This window comes from Anolis carolinensis, chromosome 2 (assembly GCF_035594765.1).
Source record: "Anolis carolinensis isolate JA03-04 chromosome 2, rAnoCar3.1.pri, whole genome shotgun sequence".
Taxonomy (NCBI): Eukaryota; Metazoa; Chordata; class Lepidosauria; order Squamata; family Dactyloidae; genus Anolis; species Anolis carolinensis.
The window spans coordinates 57,096,326-57,118,732 of record NC_085842.1 but is presented as its reverse complement, the minus strand read 5'-3'; the positions used below and the strand labels follow the sequence as shown (position 1 = coordinate 57,118,732).

Below are 22,407 nucleotides of genomic sequence, written 5' to 3'. Positions count from 1 at the left end.
GGTAAACAACTCCATTTATCATGTCATCCTTTTCCTAATGCCAGCCAAGTCTTATAACTCCTTCATTATGAAAACACACACACAGTAGTTGACAACCGCATATGAAATAAGAGTAATGAACTCATCATTGCTATTCAAGCATTACATAGAAAGGTTGTACTTCAGAGAATGTGTAAACATACGGGAGTATTGCAGCTTTGTTAGTCTGTAGAACAAGTTAACATACAAAACAACAATTATCAAGTTATTAGAATAAAATTGAAACTAAAGACAACTGCCTTTGGGTTTTGGTAACTGAAAATAGATGCATGTTACACTGAAGGCAACAGATGATAAAATGTTGACTTCTTTATAGGTATATGCAAGATTAATGTAAACAGGGACTTCTCAAATAGTCCAGTTGCCGGGAAAATTACACCTTAATTGTTCTGATTTATCTTTATCTCCATGAAGTTTGTTTCATTTCTCTATGTTTAAAATCTTCTTAGAAGTGTAGCTTTTCTCGAGATGCATGTAGCCCAGTGTAATTCTGCAGATTCAAGAATTCATTAAAGGCACAGAATTGCAGAAGAACTCCTGTTAGGAAGGTATACAAAGATTTATCCACAGCCAATCATCACCACCATGACTTACATCTCTACCTATGTTGCAGCCTATCCTAATAGAATGGCTGGGCCACAGACAGCGGAAAGAGCAGTAAGTTCTATGGCAAACTTTTCAATGCAATTTTAGTGAAACAGAAAATCTATTCCAATCTCTGCACAATGAAATTCAAACAAAGCAGCAAAAATTGGAAGCTCAGCTGGCAGAATCTACTCTGACCCCACACCTAAGGAGACATTAAGCCAAAAAGCAGAAAATTGAATATGGAAATGTGGTTTTTTTATATAGAATTTGCAAAAGAACAACAGGAGACTGGGCACAATGCCCAAAAGCATTCAGCACATCCTATTCCAGTCAGATCACTCATGAGAAAACTATAAAGACGCAGAGGTCTTTTGAGAGTTTTAGCTTTAGTTGGTCCAAAAACAGATTCACCATTTGTGGATTTCATTGGATTTTGTTAAACACACATTTCATCTGCTGAACTGCATTTCAGCTTCAACTCTTGAAGAGTTCTAACCCTGGCTCCATTCCACATTTACTCAAAATTAATCAAAAGGATAGGATGCCCCCACTTCTCTGGCTATTTACCTCATCACAAGCTGCGCAGCGTGGCTTTTTAGTTTCACAGTAATGGCGCCCACAGCAGATGGACCCACTGTTCCAGAAGTAAATCAGATCAACAAGTGGTTCGGAGCATTTGGAACATACAAAGCAGGCTGGGTGCCACTGGCGATTGTAGCCTGCTCTATCTGCATACACCACAGGATGCTCCATGGGTAATTGTTGCTTGCAGAGGTCACAGAACTAGGAAAGAAATGACATTAGTAAGCAATAAAAAACATCCCTCCCATCTAGCTCACAGCCAAACATGAAACCATTTCCACCAAATTTATTAATCCTCATTCATAATTCATAATTCTGGTCAGTTCACAATACATTCGATTTTCAACTAGAAAGCACTCACAACAACCTAAATATGTAACTATACAGTGTACTGTAGCTTTATGTGTAAATAAGCACTACTGCATGCAGACTTTCAGTGCTTTTGTCAGCAGCCTCTGGGAAAACTTAGTACAAGAATAAAAATCAAAATGATACAATGCAGAGTGGAGGGAATTTTTACTCCCAATAACCTACTATTCTAATGATTACAGATTATGGAGTAGAGAGGCACACTTAGCTCACTGCTGATGTAGATAACAGCAACTTATGGTGGAGACCATTTCAGTGACTTCCAAGGAGTGCTGACCTGCTTTAAGGGTGCTTCAACAATTGTAAGTTAAAAGCACTCCATTTTCATAAGCCTGAGACCCAAATGGGAAAGGATACACAAACTGAACAAAGTGCACATTATAAGTATTTCTCTCTTCTGCTCTCTTGTGAATGCATCAGCACAGAAATGCATTTCTACATTGCATTAGCGATCTTCAGAAACAAAGCACTCTAGTTAAAAGCATTACTTGTGAAATCATGCCCCATGAGGGAATATAAATGGGTGCTTACTTGAGAGCAACACTGAAATATGAACAAGTAGATAGAACGTCCTAATGGCTGATACAAAGGACAATACCATGGAGTGTGGTGGAGATTCCTTCTTTGGAGGCTTTTAAGCAGAGGCTGGGTGGGGGTGCTTTGAATGCGATTTTCCTAGTTTTTGGGAGGGGGTTGGACTGGATGGCCCATGAGGTCTCTTCCAACTCTATGATTCTATGGTTCTAGGAAAAATATCCATACTACAAACCATGATGACCAGTCTTCTGGATTCCTAGGCTAATTCTTTCCAGGGTATTATTTGGTCATTTGCACTTACGAAAGCACAAAGAGGTCAACTATAGAGAAATGTAATAATGCGGCTGCTAGCTTGAGACATCCTTTAGTATCTGCTTCTGTTCAACAGAAATTGTGCAACTATTCTGGATGAATCACTGTATTTTGTTTAAAAGATCACTCCAACCTTGTATCTGTGATGAAGTCTGGTTTAGCATAAAGAATCAAAGAACTTTACAACGACCTCTTGTTAATAAAAGTTGAATTTTATTATGCCAAACTGTTAGAAGTGTTATGAACTTTAATTTCATCCCTTTGCAAGATTTGCAACGGGCTCCTTAACCTAGAGCCGGCTGTAGTCCCAACTAGACGAGACTCATGAAGACCATTGGAACTTGATAAATCTGTACTTATGTACAGAGAGAATAGAGACTCGTTGTTACAACTCCTCTATATATTGGTTTCTGAAAACAGTTGAAAAGGCTGGTTATGACCTATAAGGATCTATACTTTCTGGATCCAGGCTCTCTGTAATACCATTTTGCTACTGGCTGCAAATTGATTTGGTTCGCAATTGTGAACTATGATACCTGGAAATAATAATAATAAAATTACAATAAAACTTTATTTTTATCCCGCCCCATCTCTCCGAGGGGACTCAATGTAATACAGTACTGTCCTTATGAGGCAAACAATAAAGCAGAAAATTTGATGTATCAGGGAAGGTTTGTGTATTATCAAATACTTTGTTCCAGGCACAGCGCCAATATAATATCAACATGTATTGTCAAAGGCTTTCGCTGCCTGAATCACTGGGATGCAGGCAAAATGTCAGAAGAACACGGCCATACAGCCCAGAAACCACACAATACCCCTCATATCAACCTGATTTTGACCATTCTGAAAGGAACTACAAAGAAAAATTGAATCATTTGGCAGGAGGGTTCTGGGGATTTGGTATCAGGTGAGTGTGTTTTTATATGTCTGAGGGATGATGGTTATGATTTCCCAGTTTATATCTCTAAAAAGAGATCCAAAGTGGCTAACTTTTTCTGATTGGTTTAAAAGGACAAATTGCTCAAAAACTGTCCCAACTGCTGAGGAAAAAGAGAATGCTTCTGAAAAGATGCTCAGGTTTTTAATTTTTATTGTCAGCTTCTGAAAATAATCTGATTTTAGGGATAAAATGGGAGGCATAGCAAAAAGAGAATACCTTCATCCTCAAAATTATGCAATGATTTGGTTCATACCCATTTTTTTCACAATATGGGACCCAAAGCGGCTTACCCATAAGATAAAAACAAATATCTAAACAGCATGTGATGCTCACATTTTAAAAGTTGTAGACATTTGATCCAATTAAAATATCAGTTTAAAACAATAATGTATGCACATGTTCCAGATTTTGTTTTTTAAAGCAAACAAAAAGTATACTCATTGTGTATTCTTCTACCACAACCAGTTAAAGGCTGAAGGCACTGTTTAAATAAGAAGATATTTGCTTGCTGGCAAGAAGAGAGTAGAGAGAAGACCACTCTACCTCCCTAGAAATGATATTCTATAGCTTAGGAGAATGCCTTGAGAAGACTCTCTCCCACATGCTTAGCAGATAGGCCTGTGAGGCTGGTGGGATGGAAAGAAAACTCTCCCCAAAGGTTATCTGGAGCAGACAGGCTCACACAGGCTTCCAGACAGAATGTTTCAAAGGAGAATGCTTTCCCAGATGTACAGAGAAAAGACTGTGCTAAGACCATTTGCATTCACTACAGAAACATTTTTCAAATGTGTGGTTCATCACATGCCAATGAATCCTTCCTCAGATAATATTTACAGTTTTTTTAGTTCAATGAAAAGGAAAATAAATAAGTTCCCCACAGACATCTCTCCCTGCCACAGGAATACACACCACCCTTTTCCTGTGAAGCAAAGCTTGGGCAATACTGGAATGTTTTCTCAAAAGCCTAAAGCTGTTTCTCCCAGAGAATCTAAAGGAGAACTCACAAATGCCTGGTTAGTCAGTACATGAATTTTCACAAAAGACTACAGACTTCAGAAAAGTTCTACCTGCTAACCTTGATCTTAGCCAGGGGCCAATTTTCTGGCCTGACATTCTCTTGGGATGGCAGACTAAAAGATTGCCTTTAGAAGACATGCTGAGAGACAGAAATGTGAAGTCCTATGGAGACATTTTCAGGTGGATCTGTATATAAGATTGAACTGCCAGCAGGGATTGCACATGACCTTCCTCCATGGTACAGTGATGCACCTAGAGTGATATAGTTACAAAACCTGAGCAACATTCCAAAGTCGATTGTATGGCAAAAATGTTAATATGAGTATACCAACAAACATGGGCAATTCTGTGATGGTGAAACAGCTTCACCAGTTACCAGTTTGTCTCTGGGCACAATTCAAAATGTTAATTATGTATGTCCCTATACAGCGTAGATCTAGACTATCCAAAAGACAGCATTTCCTTGTACAAGCCTGCCTTTGTCTTCAGAACCTTGGAAAAAGCCTTCTTCATAGTACAGTAGAGTCTCATTTATCCAAGCCTCTGGATAATCCAAGCCATTTTTGTAGTCAATGTTTTCAATATATTGTGATATTTTGGTACTAAATTCGTACATACAGTAATTATAACATAACATTACTGCATATTGAACTACTTTTTCTTTCAAATTTGTTGTATAACATGAAGTTTTGGTGCTTAATTTGTAAAATCATAACCTAATTTGATGTATAATAGGCTTTTCCTTAATCCCTCCTTATTATCCAAGATATTTGCTTATCCAAGCTTCTGCCGGCCCATTTAGCTTGGATAAGTGAGACTCTACTGTACCACCATAGTCAGCAACCATATGATGTAGACACCTGGAGGGTTTTCTTGGTGGTTGTTCTTACACTACAGAATTGTTATCCCATAGGACGTTAGATTTAAAGGAACACTTAGCAACTAATTGGTCATACAGAATAGTTTTCTAATTGTGTCCGTGTTGTATGTTAAACTTTATCATCATTATGAATGATTTGACTTTCTTCTGGGTAACTATGGTGGCTTCAGAGGCCAGTGTTCTGGCCTACGGAACTTTGGAAACTTCACAGATTGCCACAAAGATTCCCCCAAAAGAAAAGAAACATGGATGGAAAATCCACTGCTACTTCAAAAAACCCAGGTATGTGCTCCATATTCCAAGAGCCTTCTGTCAATTACTTAAAAGATGAATTGGCTCTATCTTCAGGAATCAAATGGCCATACAGAATAGTTTTCTGGGCAAATAACCCTAGAGCTACTCTGTCCACTCTGAGTATGAACACCTTGTTGTATATTTTCCTATTTGGGGAAATCCTAAGGCAAGATTTATCCAGATAAGGTTGTCTTTGCCTTCCTCTGACTCTGGCAGTGTGACTTGTCAAATGGCACTTGGTGGGTTTCCATGACTGAGCAGGGATTTGAACCCTGGTCTCCAGGTGTAGTGGTTTGAGCATAGTCCAGTGCATAAAACCACTACATCCCAATGGCTCTTGGGACACAACATTTTGGCAGTAAGTCCCATGGAAACAGAAGGGGATTAAACATATACAGAATTGCACTTCAGTTATTTTTTACCCCAAAAGAACTAGGATCATTATTTGGTGCTATGATAAGTGTTCTCTTTGTAAGGCTCAGAAAACTGAAATCACTGCAACTGGACAAGTGTTGGTACTTCACATTTCCCATTTATTAGATTGTGGTTGGCTTCAAGGAATGCTGTGGAACAGACTCTAATTCTGATTAGCTGTTTAGCACTGGATGGAAAACAGGTTTTTATGACTCTGCTTTCTCTTTGTGCAACTAATTTTTCTTTTAACAGAGCCAAGATAGAATAGGCAGAAGAGAAGTGATTTTTTTTTTGCTATGGCACAGAAAGCTCCATTGGAAAAAGCGCCAGATCAGAGAAATTTGCCAAGGTAATATTGATTCTGTGTGTTTAACTAAGTGTTCTCTCGCCTTATCAGTTCCAAAAAAATCTGGTGTACACTATATTTTCTTTGTTTTGGTGGTCATAATGAAAGATAATTTCATCCTATGTATTTTTGAAAAGAACAGACCTTTCATAGGCACAAATATTCAGGATTTATCTATTACACAGAAATCCTGTGAGCATAGGATCACTGACATTGGGGCTCAAGGTTTAGATTATCATGATTTCTAAAATGTGAACCTCAATTGTAAATATTTTCAAGGAACTAGAGATATCAGTGGTATGTTTGGATCCTTCCTGTGAACTATGAAAACATATCCTAAAAAATAAGAAAAGCAAGCACACTTTCTTTGCTACTTTTCAATATGCTGTAGGAGCATTTATGAAGTTACTATTAATACAGACTTGAGGAATTGCCCCCTTAAATATTGTTACTTCTACTATGTTATATATAAAAACAAGCATTCACATGGGTGCAACTCTTCTAGTCCATAAAAACATTGATCTAATTTTTCAAATGCCAAAGACATCTGTGGAATTTTGCAAAGCGATCTTGGCTTTATTTTTGTCTGCCACATTTGCACAAATCAGGCTTTTATAATTATTTTTTAAAGATACACTAACTTTTCCACTGGTACCCGCATTAAAAATAAAGCTTTCAATTTTTCTGGAAAATAAACACTGAGGATATGTATTTACTTGGAAGGATGAACTTGAAGTCAAAATAAATCCTCCATGCCAATATAGTTTTCACAAATGCTTTTATAGGAAGCTTTTGCCATCAGTTAGTAAGTCATTTTTGCCAGAAGCAAAGGATGAAAAACAATCTTTGCCCAGACGTAGTTACTCAATATCTATACACATAATAAAAGTGAAAAATGTGTATGTGTATATGTCGCGAAGGTGTCCACTTAGACAGACAGCCTCCTCCCTCCACAAACAGCTATAGCTTCCACTGAGCAGGAGCCATCAATGGCCCTCCCTCCAAAGAACGGTGCAGGTTATAGTGAGTGCCATGAACATGTATCCCAACCCTGCCAGAGTCCTCCACAAACACCATTCTGCCCCCCCCCCCCAAGTGAAGGCATTCATGTGGGGACAATGTCCTCCTAGATGTTCTGTTTTTCCTCCAGGATGGACATCCCAGAGTTCCTTAATTTGCATGACCCTGCCCACTGCCTCTCCCGTAACCCTTTCCTACCCTTTCCTATGGCAGACAACAAACACAGGAATTGATCAGCAACTGAACAAGAGGTTTGGGGAGAATTCACCATGATTTACAGGAGTTGTACTTGACCTACATCCAGAGAGCACTCAACCTAACCAAAGATGGATCTGGACCAAACTTGCCATGAATGATGGGACTTGCAGTACTTTCACTGATAGTATGACCCCCAATGACAAACTTGGCACAGAGAAGCCCCATGATAAACTGAACATACTGCAGGAGTTAATGGGAATGGACCTTGATTTTGGGAGTTATAGTTCACCCTTATCTAAAGAGCACTCAACCCAGCTGATGTCAGATCTGGACCAAACTTGGCACACTGCGAAGACTGTCAGGGTTAGGGGATGATTGTCCTGGGAATCTGAGAGTTGTAGTTCACCTTTATCCAGAGAGCCTTGAACCCAGCTGACAATAGATCTGGACCAAACTTGAGTGATATTACCCAACATCCCAAAGCAAACAATGCCTTCTTATAATAACTCGGGCACCGCCGGGTCCCTAAGCTAGTGTAATATATAAAATGAGAAGGACTATTTTTCTTCTTTGTATCCTCCCATTCTAACAGCCATGTCACGCAGAACCTGCAGACTGGGAACTATAGAATAATAGAATAATAGAGTTGGAAGAGACCACAGGGACCATCTAGTCCAACCCCCTGCCATGCAGGAAAAGCACGAAGTATCCCTGACCGATGGCTATCCAGCCTGTTTAAAAGCTTTTAAGGGAGAAGCTTCCACCACACTCCGAGGCAGAGGGTTCCAGTGTTGAACAGCTAGTATGGTTGTTCAGATTAGTTTCATGCTGCCCTGAAATCCTCAGATCTAGAGCAGCATATAAATATTATATTAAATAAATAAATGGATAATATACAAGGGAAAAAGATGACCCTGCTAAAACGCTGAAGATCTGAACTCTGAGTCAAGGCAAAACTTCTACAACTGCCTAAGAGTTTGCAAAGAAGCTATATTTTGCAACCCATATTAATTTACTTCTTCACTCAATCTTATTTGGCCAAAGGATGCAATAAAACTATGTGTTTGAGTTCCAACCAACCACCTTTGGATCCATCATCATTATGTTCAACATTTGTGAAAGAAAGGCATAATAGAAACAAACAAATAAACAAAAATGAACACATACTATACTGGTATTACATGCCTCCAGTTTGTTTCATTTGAGGACTTACTAGTTCTTGCCCTTTGGGTGCATCACTCAGGGTTCCATTGGTGGAAATGGCTTCCTTGCCTGCAGTGATGTTTTTGTCAGACTGCTTCCCATCTTCTTTGGTGGCTCCCCCTTGGCCTGGCAGTGCAACCTCACCAACGCCAAGAACATCATTTTTATATTTCTTCACAAAGTCTTCCATCAATTTAATTTCACTCTCTGCAAGGCCATGGCAGTAGGAAGGATCCTGGTCATAAATGGGAAGTTGTTTCATCAACCTCCTTCGACGATAATAAGCACCTTCTGTGCCAGCCACCGGCTGCATTTCTTTGGAAATCAGTCCCATGTACTGGGTAGCCTGGTTTATAGAAAAAAATTCAAAATATCACATTATTGTAATAAAGATTAGAAAAACATGCCAATCCATTCAAACATTACTTTTATTTGAAAGCAAAAATGGAGCTGATGGTTTATAATGTGAGTCCTTCAACTTTATGTCACAAATCTTGATATTTCACCACCAAACAATTTTAAAAAATCAAGACACATTCAGTGCATGTTCTTACCCTCAAACTGTCCCAAAATGGGGGTTTTCCTCTTCCTAACCTCCACCACCCCAATACTGCTTGTGGGGAAGGGAAAAAATTGTCCAATCTTTTGCAATTTTCCACACCAACACTAAAGGAAAATTAATCTATAATAGCTTAAGTTATCATTTTGATGACTATAGCATACTTTGAACAACTTATTCAACTGTGTTTTATGTTGGTGCTCAACACATCATTTCCAGGATACAACACTAAATAGGAGTGAGAGCTCTGTTGGGTGCATTTATACTACATAATGACAGGATGACAATATTATTTTAACTGACATGCCTCCATCCTACAGAATACTATGATATATAGATTGTTTTTAATTCTGGTGAATGTGCTAGAGTTCTTCAGAAAACGATTTAGGTTTTTCACATATTACATAATCTTAGGATCCTGTGAGCTGAAGCTATGACAGCTGAAGTGGTACTGAACTGCTGAAACTATGTAGTGAAGATACAGGGATAGGGTGCACTCTATTACTGATTTATTGGTAAATAAACAAAATTAAGGCAAACAACAAACAGTGCAAGTACAGGGTTGTTGTATGTTTTCCGGGCTGTCTGGCCATGTTCTAGAAGTATTCTAGAACATGGCCAGGAGAGAATACTTCTAGAACATGGCCAGACAGCCCAGAAAACATATAACAACCCTGTGATCCCGGCCATGAAAGCCTTTGTCAGGACCCAGGCTGCAGAGCACCAATAACCATGCGCAGAGACCAGAATCTATCTAATATCTTTATTAAGGAAATATATAAAGTCAATAAAAACAAGTGTAGAATATAGTTCAGAAGTAGACCTTTCAGGAAAGGTCAAATATAGTCCAGGAAAATAATGTCCAATATGTGATATTAAAGTCCAAAGTTATAATCCAATAACCGAAACACACACTTTGCCAAGCAAAGTGTGGGGAGAAGACAAGGTCCTTAAGTCCATAGAAACTTGGCAATTAGGCTGGAAAGCAAACTTGATACTTGGCTAGAACAAGACTTGAAACAAGGCAACAAGAGCAAAAACAAGATCCGTGGCAAACGCGGGACAAGGCAAGGCTGGAAACTTGATCCGGGAAACAGGGAACTGGAGTACGAAGTCTACACACGATCTCACTCCTCCAGCTGACGAATTGACTCCGCAAAGTTTCCCTTGCGGCAAACACCTAAATAGGGTCTCGTTTCCCGCCAGAAGAACACTTTCCCTGGAGAACTAGAAGTGAAACTTAACTTAGTCCAGATGCAAGACTCCTTAGAATTTCCCAAGGGAAGCAGACTTAATCAGCTAATTGTTTGGCTGCGATTCTGGCGCTCCGGCGATTCGCCTCCCTATTTCCTCTATCTCTATTATAATTGTCTCTTCGAGAAAACGGGGGAGAATTCTGCCCAAGGCTTGTTTGGCTGACTTCTTGAGGGCAAACATCCTCCAGGTGCAAGGGCTCCGTTTCTGGCTGAATCGGTGGGAAACCCAAGTTTTCCTCTTCGTCTGTCACCATAGTACTAGGAATGGGACTACATGGCCCATGAGACATCACAGCCTTCGACAACACAGTGCAAGTATATCCAAAGCACAGCCCTTCAAGTATTGCCAGATTGCCGCTTCCAGGGTTCCTCAACATTAGGAACTAGGACAACAGGCTAGGACAATAGGATCTACACTTCAAGGTTTTTTTTTTCATCATTGCCAACTAAAGATGACCCTATCTCAGATGATCCTATCACAGTTTTTTTGGAAGGCTAAGAATGTACATCTTATCAAGGGTTATCCAATGAGTTTTTGGGCCCTGGTGTCCAGAGTTGTAGTGGAACACTTAAATCACTACACTAGCTCTACCCCTGCTTTAAATGGATTTTTTTCAAGGGGAATCAAACAATTCTTAACTGCTAGGAGGAATTCTGTACAACAGTATTACTTTTTCAAATGAAATGTGTGATCACTGAAAAAATAAACCGGTTTGATTTTTGCTGCTTCTGATCTGTTGACAGCAGACCTCATTTCCACTAGGTCAAAATATGACAACTGCATGGCTCCATCCTAGTTTGCTTGACTTGAGGTTGGAAAATAACTTCTCAAAAGTAATTCATTATGTAACTTTAAAAAAACCAAAAGTAATTTTTAACTTTGTGGATAGTAGAGAACTTGTTTTGTTGGCAGTTACACCGCTAATTCCTTTCAGACTAATAAGAGAAAGGAATAAACATGGGCTGTTCAACTCAGAATGCTTTTACAAATGTCTATAATGTCTTTAAAAGGTACTTTAAAAATTAACCTAGGAAACATGAGTTATTATATGAAAAAATGGGACAGCTAATGTTGTTTCCACTTGTTTGCTGATTTGAAAGGCAAATGTAAGCAGTTATGTGTGACCACATTGCTCCAAATTCACTACTTCCAAGATATGTGCTTGACATTTTAGAAATATGACAAATATTTAAAAGTCTCAGTACATTTCAAGAACTAAAATATCCAAAAATTTACATCACAGCTTCTATTTCCTTTATAGGATGAACATCCCTTATCCAGAATTTTCAAATTCAAAATACTTCAAAATTCAGAATTGTCCACAGGGGCTGCTGAGACCGTGACACCTCTACTTTCTGGTAGTCCAGTGTAAAGAAACTTTGTTTCATGCACAAAATTATTTAAAGTATTCTGTATAACATTCCCTACAGGTTATGTATATATGGTGCATGTGAAACATAAATGAATTTTTTGTTTAAATCTGGAACCTACCTCCAAGGTATCTCAATATATACATACAGTAGAGTCTCACTTATCCAACATTCACTTATCCAACATTCTGGATTATCCAACACATTTTTGTAGTCAATGTTTTCAATACATCGTGATATTTTGGTGCTAAATTCGTAAATACGGTAATTACTACAGAGCATTACTGCGTATTGAACTACTTTTTCTGTCAAATTTGTTGTCTAACATGATGTTTTGGTGCTTAATTTGTAAAATCATAATCTAACTTGATGTTTAATAGGCTTTTCCTTAATCCCTCCTTATTATCCAACATATTTGCTTATTCAACATTCTGCCGGCCTGTTTATGTTGGATAAGTGAGACTCTACTGTATATACAAATACAGACATTTCGAAATCTGGGGAAAAAAATCTGGAAAATGAAACACTTCAAGTGCCAAGCATTTTGGGTATGGGAAACTCAACCTGCACCTTTTTGGCATCACCTAGTGTCTAACAAATATTAAGTGTGTGCCTAGAGATGTGTTTCCTATTTATGAAAGATTACATTCAAGTGGTTGCCAACATTTAGCTGGCTAAAAGCCATTAAACAGAAAGCTTGCTATAACACTTAACCTTTGGCAGCGATGCCTTATAAACCCCCATGCAGTGCACAAACAGAACCCGAGTGGGATGTTAATGATGCTCATTTAGTGCTTAGGGGGAAGTAGAAAAAAATATTACTTAGGGTTGAATGCTCTCTAGAATGTTTTCTATTTTTCATTTCTTGAGAGTCATGTAACATAAACAAGCTAGCATAAATTAGAAATGTCTAGACTTTGTATCTTTGAAGCTCAATTCCTTCTGCTCTTTTCTTGGAGTCAAGTAGGGGTGTCCATGTTGTAGAGCGAAGGTCAGGGTCGCATGTTTTCATAAATTTTGTCAAATTGTAGCTCCTGGCATTCCTCACCAATGGCTATGCTGACCAGAGCTACTGGGAGTTGCTGTCCAACAACATCTGCATGGCTGCATGATTTCTTACTCCATGGTAGAAAATGGCCACCAGCAGTGTTTGTCAGTGGACAACCTACTTTATTAGTCCATTCTAGACTTTTGTTAAGGAGCTGAAAAGAAAAGAAAAAGAAAGAGAAAGGGTATTCAACTGATTGGTGGGTTGGGTGGGTGTGCCTTCATTTTCACTACTGCCTTATGGTGACCTAGGAATTTCAAAGGCAAGGAATATTCAGAATAAGTTCGCCAATGCCGTGCTCTGGAAGGAAATATACTGTGCAAACAGGGAAAAGATCCATTCCTTCTGCATTTTAACAATATGCATGGCACAAATATATAAGAAAAAGCAGGAATTAATTCAACTAGCTTCTTGGGATTGATCTGGGTGGTAGTTAATCAGTGTATTAAGCATGAGATATATGATGATGAATGGTATATTTCACTATCCAAAACTGGTCTACCCAACTCTGTCCATAAAATGGATGATTAAGATATGCTACTCAACCATGAATTTCAACAGAGTTTGCATTTGCAGGCTGCTAAGCATAAGAGCTCAAGTGACATTAAACCATATACTCTACTTATCATGCCTTTGCCCTATGGTGGAACCAATTAAAATACATAAAACAACAGTCCACATGAAAAGATGACAAGACCAGGCAAGAATATATAGTATAGCCTAAAATGCCACAGAAAAGTAAGAACTTCACAAGGTCCATACCATTGGAGGTTGCTCATGCCCCGAACTAATCACTATAAACACTTGTGCAATACCTTTATTACCCATTCTGAACCAGAACTAGTGTGTCTGTTTCATTAGAACAAATCAACTAGGACATGCCATTGCCAAGGCTAATGGAGATTTTCATACATATGACTCTCAGATAGTGGGCAAGCCTAGAAAGAGGATCTGGAAAGAAGGCATGATAATCTATTATTTTGTTTATAGAGAAAGAGAGAGCTAACAACAACAACCAAAGCCAGGTAAGCCGAGTTAGGGGACTACAGTCAGCCCTCCACATTTGTGGGCTTTACTTTTGCAGAGCTGATTATTTGTGGATTTAATTAATATGTTCTCTCTAAGACTCCATGTGCCCTTCAGTATGACTCAGTGGTCAACTTCTGCAGCAGTTGCACTGGAGGACTAAAAGAGATCATTTTTCTATGTATTTGTAGGTCCTCTGCACAATTCTACGATCAACCTCTGTAAAAAGTTCACTGTAGAGTTGTGCTGGAGGACCTAGGCATTCCTGGAGGTTAAAAAAGGTATTTTAAAATATGGTCTTCCTATTCTCATGAAGTCCTGCACACATAACCCAACTGAATGCGGAAGACTGATCGTACTTTAAGTTTCTTAGCACAAAGTTTAGAAAAACCTGTACCTCACTTTGCCAACAACAATAATGTAGAGGATGTCAGCATTTGATGCATCACTAGGTAATGTTAATTTGAGGCAGGCATTACTCTCTGCCAAACAGGAAGGATGGCTTCTGAGATGATGTCCATCTGCAACCTACTGGTGCTACCTGCTGCTTGCTAGGAGACCCAGAGACATCGCTTTCAAAAGATATTCTCTCCTGCATTTCTTCGTACACCTCTAAGCAGGTGCTTGCTCCCTAATTATTTTTAAGGGTGCCAAGGTTTTTGTTTACAAAGGAAACTGCCGTATAGAAGAGCCAAGTCTCTTTCTCGTTCTGTCAATCACAAGAAGAAAATGTGGTATCACATGCACCATTTGGTGCTTTATTTGGAGCAGTTATTCCAATCCACAGTTGGGTGCTTGTTCTGTGACAACAGCGGAAGAAAATGTGTAAAGATTTCTAAATTAGAAGTGGCTCAGTTCTACATGGCATCTTTTTCTCTGCATTGCAGTTATATGAATGTACAGTGAATAGATAGTGGATTGCAATGGTTGCATTGTTGTGTTGTTTGTTATATAATACTGTGTGGTTTTGGAGGGCAAACACATCCTGAATTCAGGATGTATTTGCCCTCCAAAACCACACAGCATCATATAACAAACTATATAACAATGCAACCATCACACTCCACTATCTATTCATTCTTCATTCATATAACTGCAATGCAGAGAAAGTTGTACATGTTGAAATGCATTCAGCAGTCTCACTGAGCTCAGTAAAACTGAGATACACAACATGTTAACTTATTTGTATTTTATCACACTCAGAAAGCACATAGAAAATTAATTTCATTCCTTTAATTATTCTATACTTTGATTTGCTTCTACACCTATTTACCAAAGTTCCTTCAGATATTTAATGTACTTTTTCACTTGATGCTGGAATATGAATAAACTGTTATGGATGAGAAACAAAGTCATTGTTATTCATTTCCTGGATGGGAAATGGGTTTAATGACACTTGAGAAACCTAGCTAGGAAGGATAACAGAGTTGTAAGCAGCTTTCACCCATTATTCACACATTTCAAAGTCTTCCAGAAATAATTCTATGCAGAAATACCCACGTTTTTCATGTTTTTCAAGAACAAAAGATACTTTAAACTTAAAAACCCACTATTCTTGGATCCCCAGTTGTGGGGGAGGAGGAGGCACTATAAAATATCTTGTGGTGTTTTCCAATTTGCTTTATTCAAAATTGTTTTTTTTTTTACCAAGAGTCACAATTTTAACAAATAAACAAATACCCAATTCTGCAGCAAACACATGGCTTTAATCAAAAGCTTTCGTTTCACACTATTATGGCAATCTGGAAAAAAAGGTTTGCATGAAAACTGCGGGATTTATGCAGGAAAAAATCATGCATATTGTGCAGAATAATGTCCTAAAATACTTCACCTTGGAAAGACAGCTATGAAAATTATTCATCTTTACATGCAAATCAGAATAGTTGAATTTTTATATCCTTATCACTTGAATTATTCCATACATTCTGCATAAAATGTTTTTCTTTCATACTTGCTTCTTGCACTTTGGATCAATGATATACATAAATTCTATTCTTTTCTCTTTCTGTTTAAGTATAGTGACTTACCTCATTCAAATTCAACAGATGCAAACTTAACTCCTGTCATCTAAACTAAAAGGATAAAGTTTAAACCTATTTTATGGAGATGCTCAAGTTTCAGAGGAAGACAAAGCACATGTTTGTAATATGGAATATGTATTGAAGTCTAAAGCGTTGATTTATTTAAACAGCAACCTATACTGGAAGAAAATGGTTTGGTGATAATAAAAAATTATGAATAGGCAGAAACACAAAAAAGATTGCTAAAATAAAATGCTTTTATGAATGATTTGTTTTTGCCAGGTTCAAATCCTGGGAGCGGAATGAGCACCCACCGTTAGCCCCAGCTCCTGCCAACCTAGTAGTTCATAAACATGCAAATGTGAGTAGATCAATAGGTACCGCTCTGGTGGGAAGGTAACAGCGCTCCATACAGTCATGCCCGCCACATGACCCGGAGATGTCTATGGACAATGCCGGCAGTTCGGGTTGGAAATGGAGATGAGCACCAACCCCCAGAGTCGGTCACGACTGGACTTAACGTCAGGGGAAACTTTTACCTTTTAAGATAAACCACAGGGTTTTCTTAGCAAGACTTTGCCATTGCCTACCTAAGAGCCCAATTTGTCTAAGATCACCCATTGGGTCTTCCCAATTCTGTCTTGGTCACTTCTGTACTCTAGCCCTGTCTGCCTGCATCCCATATTTCTGACAGTACTTTTAAGTAATCCCAGTACTGGAAAATCAGCAAATCCATTAAAATAGGTTCATTTGTTTGTCTTTCCTTTAGACCCATTATCGAAGGCAAGCTTAGACAAAGTGCATTCCTGATGATGCCATTGACTACAATCTCCAACATTCTTCACCATGGACTAATGGAAGGCACTCCAACAAGAACAACAGGGCACTTTATTACCCATCAAGGACACGCCAGCTAACCTTCTGTTCTTTTATATCATTAGAACTGGATTTCTGGTAGATGACCCTGCTAGTGTTTAATCCATTTGTCTGAACAATATAGTCATTATACTTGGTTATAACTTGCAACATGTTACCTCCTTCTGTAAGCACTGTGAGATAAAAGTTGTAATTTTAAAAGCATTAACTTTGCATTGTTAATGTATGTGCACTCTTACGTTGACTTATGGTGAACCCATTAAATTTAACAGACTTTTTTTAAAAAAAGCTAGGAAAATGTAAGAGATGGTTTTGCCAGTTCCTTCCTCTGACATACAGCCCTCGGCATCTAGTATTTGTTTGCAGTTTCCCTAGTTAGGTCTGACTCTGTTTAGCTTCCAACATCATACAGGATTTGGTACCTTACTTGCTGTAATGTTAGTGAAAAGAAATGAGAGGCATGAAATTACCAACAGTTCTACGAGGGGAAACAGTGAAGGTAGGAGGAGAAGTAATTGGTTGTGTCTGAGAGTGTCATGTGACTGGCAAGTCAGCTGACCTTGTAGTTTAGTATAAGAGCTGTCACACTGTGATAAATTGACTGTGAAACTAATAATTGGACCAAAGAGGAACAGCATTCTGTCATACACTTTTGTGGACAGAAGGTATGCCAGGAGGATAAATGCCTCTCTGCATGTGTGCTCAGTATGGGGATAAAGTTCTCTCTCATCTCCTGGGACTCTCAAGGGTCTATTCTCAAAACCAATCAGGAATGTGGAACAACTATCACAAGTACAACATCTTGTGACATGCTTCAGCGAGAACTGAAACCCACAATCTGCTCTGGCAGAAGAGGAAATCTGTCAAAGCGAATTATACTGTAGTATGAACTCCCCCTCTACACTGTGGCCCACACATTGGAAATCCCCAGACAATTGAACTGGAAGGTTATGGAACACCCAGTTTACATTCCAGATTTAGCACTATCTAATTTCCATCTTTTGGGACTGCTTAAAGAACCCTTAAGGGAAAGAAGATTTTTATGTGATGATGTGAAAGCAGTGATGTCATTTGTTTTTTTAAAAATTAACAAATAAAGTTTTAAAATGTCAGGAAACATTTTGAAGAACTCTTTTTTTGTAGATTTTACAGAAAAATTGAATTTTCACAAAAGGGTACAACATGTGAACAATCTTAGTCATTAAGCATTTTTGTAGGGGGTTGTCTGATTTCCCATTATGAATGAGAAAACTTCAAATGAATCTTTTCAACCCTGTGGTTTAATGAAAGTCTTTAACTACAGTTTTGCCTAAGACATGAAACATTACGTAGCTTTGAATACATGCTTGGTAATGAATGTTCAACAAACTGTGTTGTGTTTGCATTTCCAGATCCCTTTCTTGGTATGTAGTACAGTTCTGGGAACTGGCTTAGGAGTCATCTTAACTCAGCTTGAAGGTGAAAAGATTATCCTATTTCAAATACATATGTTAACATAGATATCAGAGCGCCGAACTAAATCAGTTCAAGTCATTGAATTCTTTCCCATTTGTGATCTAAATGTATTCCAGATATCTTGAATACATTTTCATGTGTTCTCGTAATTGTGTCAGCCAAGTACAGATATTGGGCAAAGATGTGAATGCTTGACCTGATTTGGGAATCTCTTAAACTCCAAACTCATGTCAAGGAAGATAGCCAAGGGTTTGGACTCTTTTCCAAAGTCACAGTCTTTAATGGTCCCACTAATACCCTTAATATGGGATACTTGGCTAGATCTTCCACTTTGCTTATGAAGCATTATACTTTGACTTACATGAGCTCATCATCCTGAAATGCTGGGTATGAAAGCTTCCATCATTCTGCATGAGTAAACTTGGCTGAATAAATGTGATATGTATTTTGTGTCAGTAAGTATTCCTCCCATGAGAACTGCCAAGATCAGACAAATATGAACTGAACTATGAAAGGATTATAAGAGATAAATAAAGAGAAAATAACACTGGTTGACCATACCTTAGTCAATATTCTAAACATAACATGTACATGCATGATGCATGTATGAAAGGTGAAAGGTTGCTTCCATTAAACCCTTGTAGCATTTCAGTTAGTCCCAACAAAAATATTTCTAAACTGTGATTTTTGTTTTTCCACTTAGCTAATTTTCACTTCCATTTATCCTTTCTGAAATGCCAAAATTTATATATGTTATAAAGATAGCTACTGGGCCACATGATAAAGAAATTTTACTCACTAGAGACATACATATTTTCTCCCCACAAATAATAAGTGCTGGCAATAAATTGTTATCCACATCAAGAAAAACTTGTCTCTACACTTAACAACATGAGACCTATGCTGATGCAAAAAATTAAAAATAGTGAATTAAGAACTGAGGGGGTTTACTGTTCTGTGCATATCAAAGTAATCTGTTACTTTCTACCTCACAGAACAAACCATAAAAAGGAGTTACAGAGATATTTTCATGACGTGCAACATAAGTAAATAGATTAGCTTTACAATCAGGTGATGGGACATTTATAATTGAGTGTTGCAGATTTTTTGTCCTACTTAACATTCAGCTCCCAGATCTGTCAAATGATTTGACATATTAGTCAGTCTCAGAACACCACACTATTTCCCAAGAGTACTTGGTCACTCTTGAACTGGTTTGGAAATGTACCCCTGCCCTCTTTTTAAGGGTAAGCACTAAGCAATTTATTTGGGATCAGAGCATGCCATGAGAGACTGACAGATGTCCCAAGAATCCAAACTGAAATATTTTCAATGACAATGAACCATGACAAACATCCAGATTTGAGATGAGCAGTAACTTTAGAAGGTCATCTAAAGCAATTCTAGAATTGTGCTTTCTGACGTAAGGTGTCTCTTATTGACCTTTCTTGTCTATGCATTTTGGCATCACCACTTCTGATGTAAGCCAAGGACAAACACTAGTCATTATAATAATGCTTACAATGACTGATTTCTGATTTCAAACTCCTTTAACAGAGCTTCATGGCTGTTTGTGAAATGTTTTCAAGAGAGACAAGGAAGAGATAGACTAGCAAGAAGACACTCTATATACTTGGGGTGGCAAGTACAGCCCTGCAGATGTTGTGGAACCCAACTTTCCTAAACACTAACAGTGGCTAATGGGAGATATCATTCCACAACTGGAGGACCACACTTTGCCCAGTCCTGCATTAGACCAAGATACTCTGGACTTTTTCATTCTAAGGAGCCTTATGTATGGCAACCCAGTCCTATGAAAAGCAACTTGGGGACCTGGGTATGTCTTGCTTACAGAAGACAAGAGATAACATGACAGCCATGTTTAAATATTTGAAACGATGTCATATTGGGGATAGGGCCAATATGTATTATCTTTGCTCCAGATTCAGAGCAATGGATTTAAATCACAGGAAGAGATTTCCCCTAAACATCAGGGAAAAACTTACTGATGGTAACAGCTGTTGGACAGTGTGGTACACTACCTCAGAATGTGGTAGATCCTCTTTCTCTGGAAGCTTTTAAACAGAAGTTACCTGGACATATGTCAGGAGTGCTTTGACTGTGTATTTCTGCATGGCAGGGAATTGGATTGGATGGTTCTTGTGGTCTCCTCCAACTCTATGATTCTATATGAATTTTGAAAAGAAAACTTACCAACTTCTGTGTCAGTCCAGGTGGTGCCCATTCGTATGTAACAGTGTCAAAAGTTGGATCTTTTCGAGACACTATAGGATTGGTGATAATCATGCGGTTTCTTTTATAGATGCGGGCTCCATCACCTCCTTTCACCCGGGCAGTTAGTGAGGAGTATTTCGAATCAGAGAGCAGGCGGCCAATTTTCCGATCATCTTCTGCATCAGAGCTTAGGCTGTGCTCTTCCTGGCTGCATTTGCATGACTTGCATATTTTCCTGTGGGAGACAAATGAGGTCATCTTTTGATATAAATTGGATCCCAACAGGCATGTGTTCTTTTGAAGGCTCAAGGGTGAACTTTACGACAGGAAAAAAAAAAACCCTGGATGTTGAGTATCAAAGTGGATCAGTATGACATAGGACAAAATACCTTTGTTGGCAAGACCTCTCTTTGGAGATAAAAGTTTGTAAGCTATGGGCTTACGGGATTTGCAATGGCATAGAATATAAAACTATAAAAATCTGCTCTTCAGAGGCCCTGAAAGAAAAGCCACAGAGCACTATAACCAAGTGTTATGAACACAAACATTTGATAACAAGAGCTTGTGTTTACATGAATCCCTATCTTCAAGAAGGGAAAAAAGAACGACCCAAACAATTACCGTCCGGTCAGCCTCACATCAATACCAGGCAAGATTCTGGAAAAGATCATTAAGGAAGTGGTCTGCAAACACTTAGAAACAAATGCGGTCATTGCTAATAGTCAACACGGATTTACCAAAAACAAGTCATGCCAGACTAATCTGATCTCTTTTTTCGATAGAGTTACGAGTTGGGTCGATACAGGGAATGCCGTGGATGTAGCATATCTAGATTTCAGTAAGGCCTTCGACAAAGTCCCCCACGACCTTCTGGCAAACAAACTAGTAAAATGTGGGCTAGACAAAACTACGGTTAGGTGGATCTGTAATTGGCTAAGCGAACGAACCCAAAGGGTGCTCACCAATGCGTCGTCTTCATCATGGAAAGAAGTGACAAGTGGAGTGCCGCAGGGCTCCGTCCTGGGCCCGGTTCTGTTCAACATCTTTATTAACGACTTAGACGAAGGGTTAGAAGGCACGATCATCAAGTTTGCAGATGACACCAAACTCGGAGGGATAGCTAACACTCCAGAAGACAGGAGCAGAATTCAAAACGATCTTGACAGACTAGAGAGATGGGCCGAAACTAACAAAATGAAGTTCAACAGGGACAAATGCAAGATACTTCACTTCGGCAGAAAAAATGGAAATCAAAGATACAGAATGGGGGACGCCTGGCTTGACAGCAGTGTGTGCGAAAAAGATCTTGGAGTCCTCGTGGACAACAAGTTAAACATGAGCCTACAATGTGATGCGGCAGCTAAAAAAGCCAATGGGATTTTGGCCTGCATCAATAGGGGAATAACGTCTAGATCCAGGGAAGTCATGCTCCCCCTCTATTCTGCCTTGGTCAGACCACACCTGGAATACTGTGTCCAGTTTTGGGCACCGCAGATGAAGGGAGATGCTGACAAGCTGGAAAGCGTCCAGAGGAGGGCAACTAAAATGATTAAGGGTCTGGAGAACAAGCCCTATGAGGAGAGGCTTAAAGAGCTGGGCATGTTTAGCCTGCAGAAGAGAAGGCTGAGAGGAGACATGATAGCCATGTACAAATATGTGAGGGGAAGTCATAGGGAGGAGGGAGCAAGCTTATTTTCTGCTGCCCTGCAGACTAGGACACGGAACAATGGCTTCAAACTACAGGAAAGGAGATTCCACCTGAACATCAGGAAGAACTTCCTCACTGTGAGGGCTGTTCGGCAGTGGAACTCTCTCCCC

The 22,407-nt window shown here is 38.9% G+C and overlaps 1 protein-coding gene across 3 annotated transcripts in view; it reads right to left on the bottom strand.

Annotated features, from left to right (window-relative positions):
- Positions 1-22,407, bottom strand: part of lmcd1 (LIM and cysteine rich domains 1) — a 90,074-nt gene that overhangs the window by 2,942 nt on the left and 64,725 nt on the right. For 2 of the 3 annotated variants that reach the window (XM_062969747.1, XM_003226772.4), the window contains 3 exons: positions 20,569-20,824; positions 8,753-9,088; positions 1,195-1,410 (listed from right to left, as the gene is read on the bottom strand). In XM_062969747.1, coding sequence (XP_062825817.1) covers positions 1,195-1,410; positions 8,753-9,088; positions 20,569-20,661 — 645 coding nt within the window. In that variant the 5' untranslated portion in view covers positions 20,662-20,824. Of the gene's footprint in view, positions 1-17; positions 577-1,194; positions 1,411-8,752; positions 9,089-20,568; positions 20,825-22,407 lie in introns of those variants that run through there. The other variant, XM_008119725.3, reaches the window with a different exon arrangement.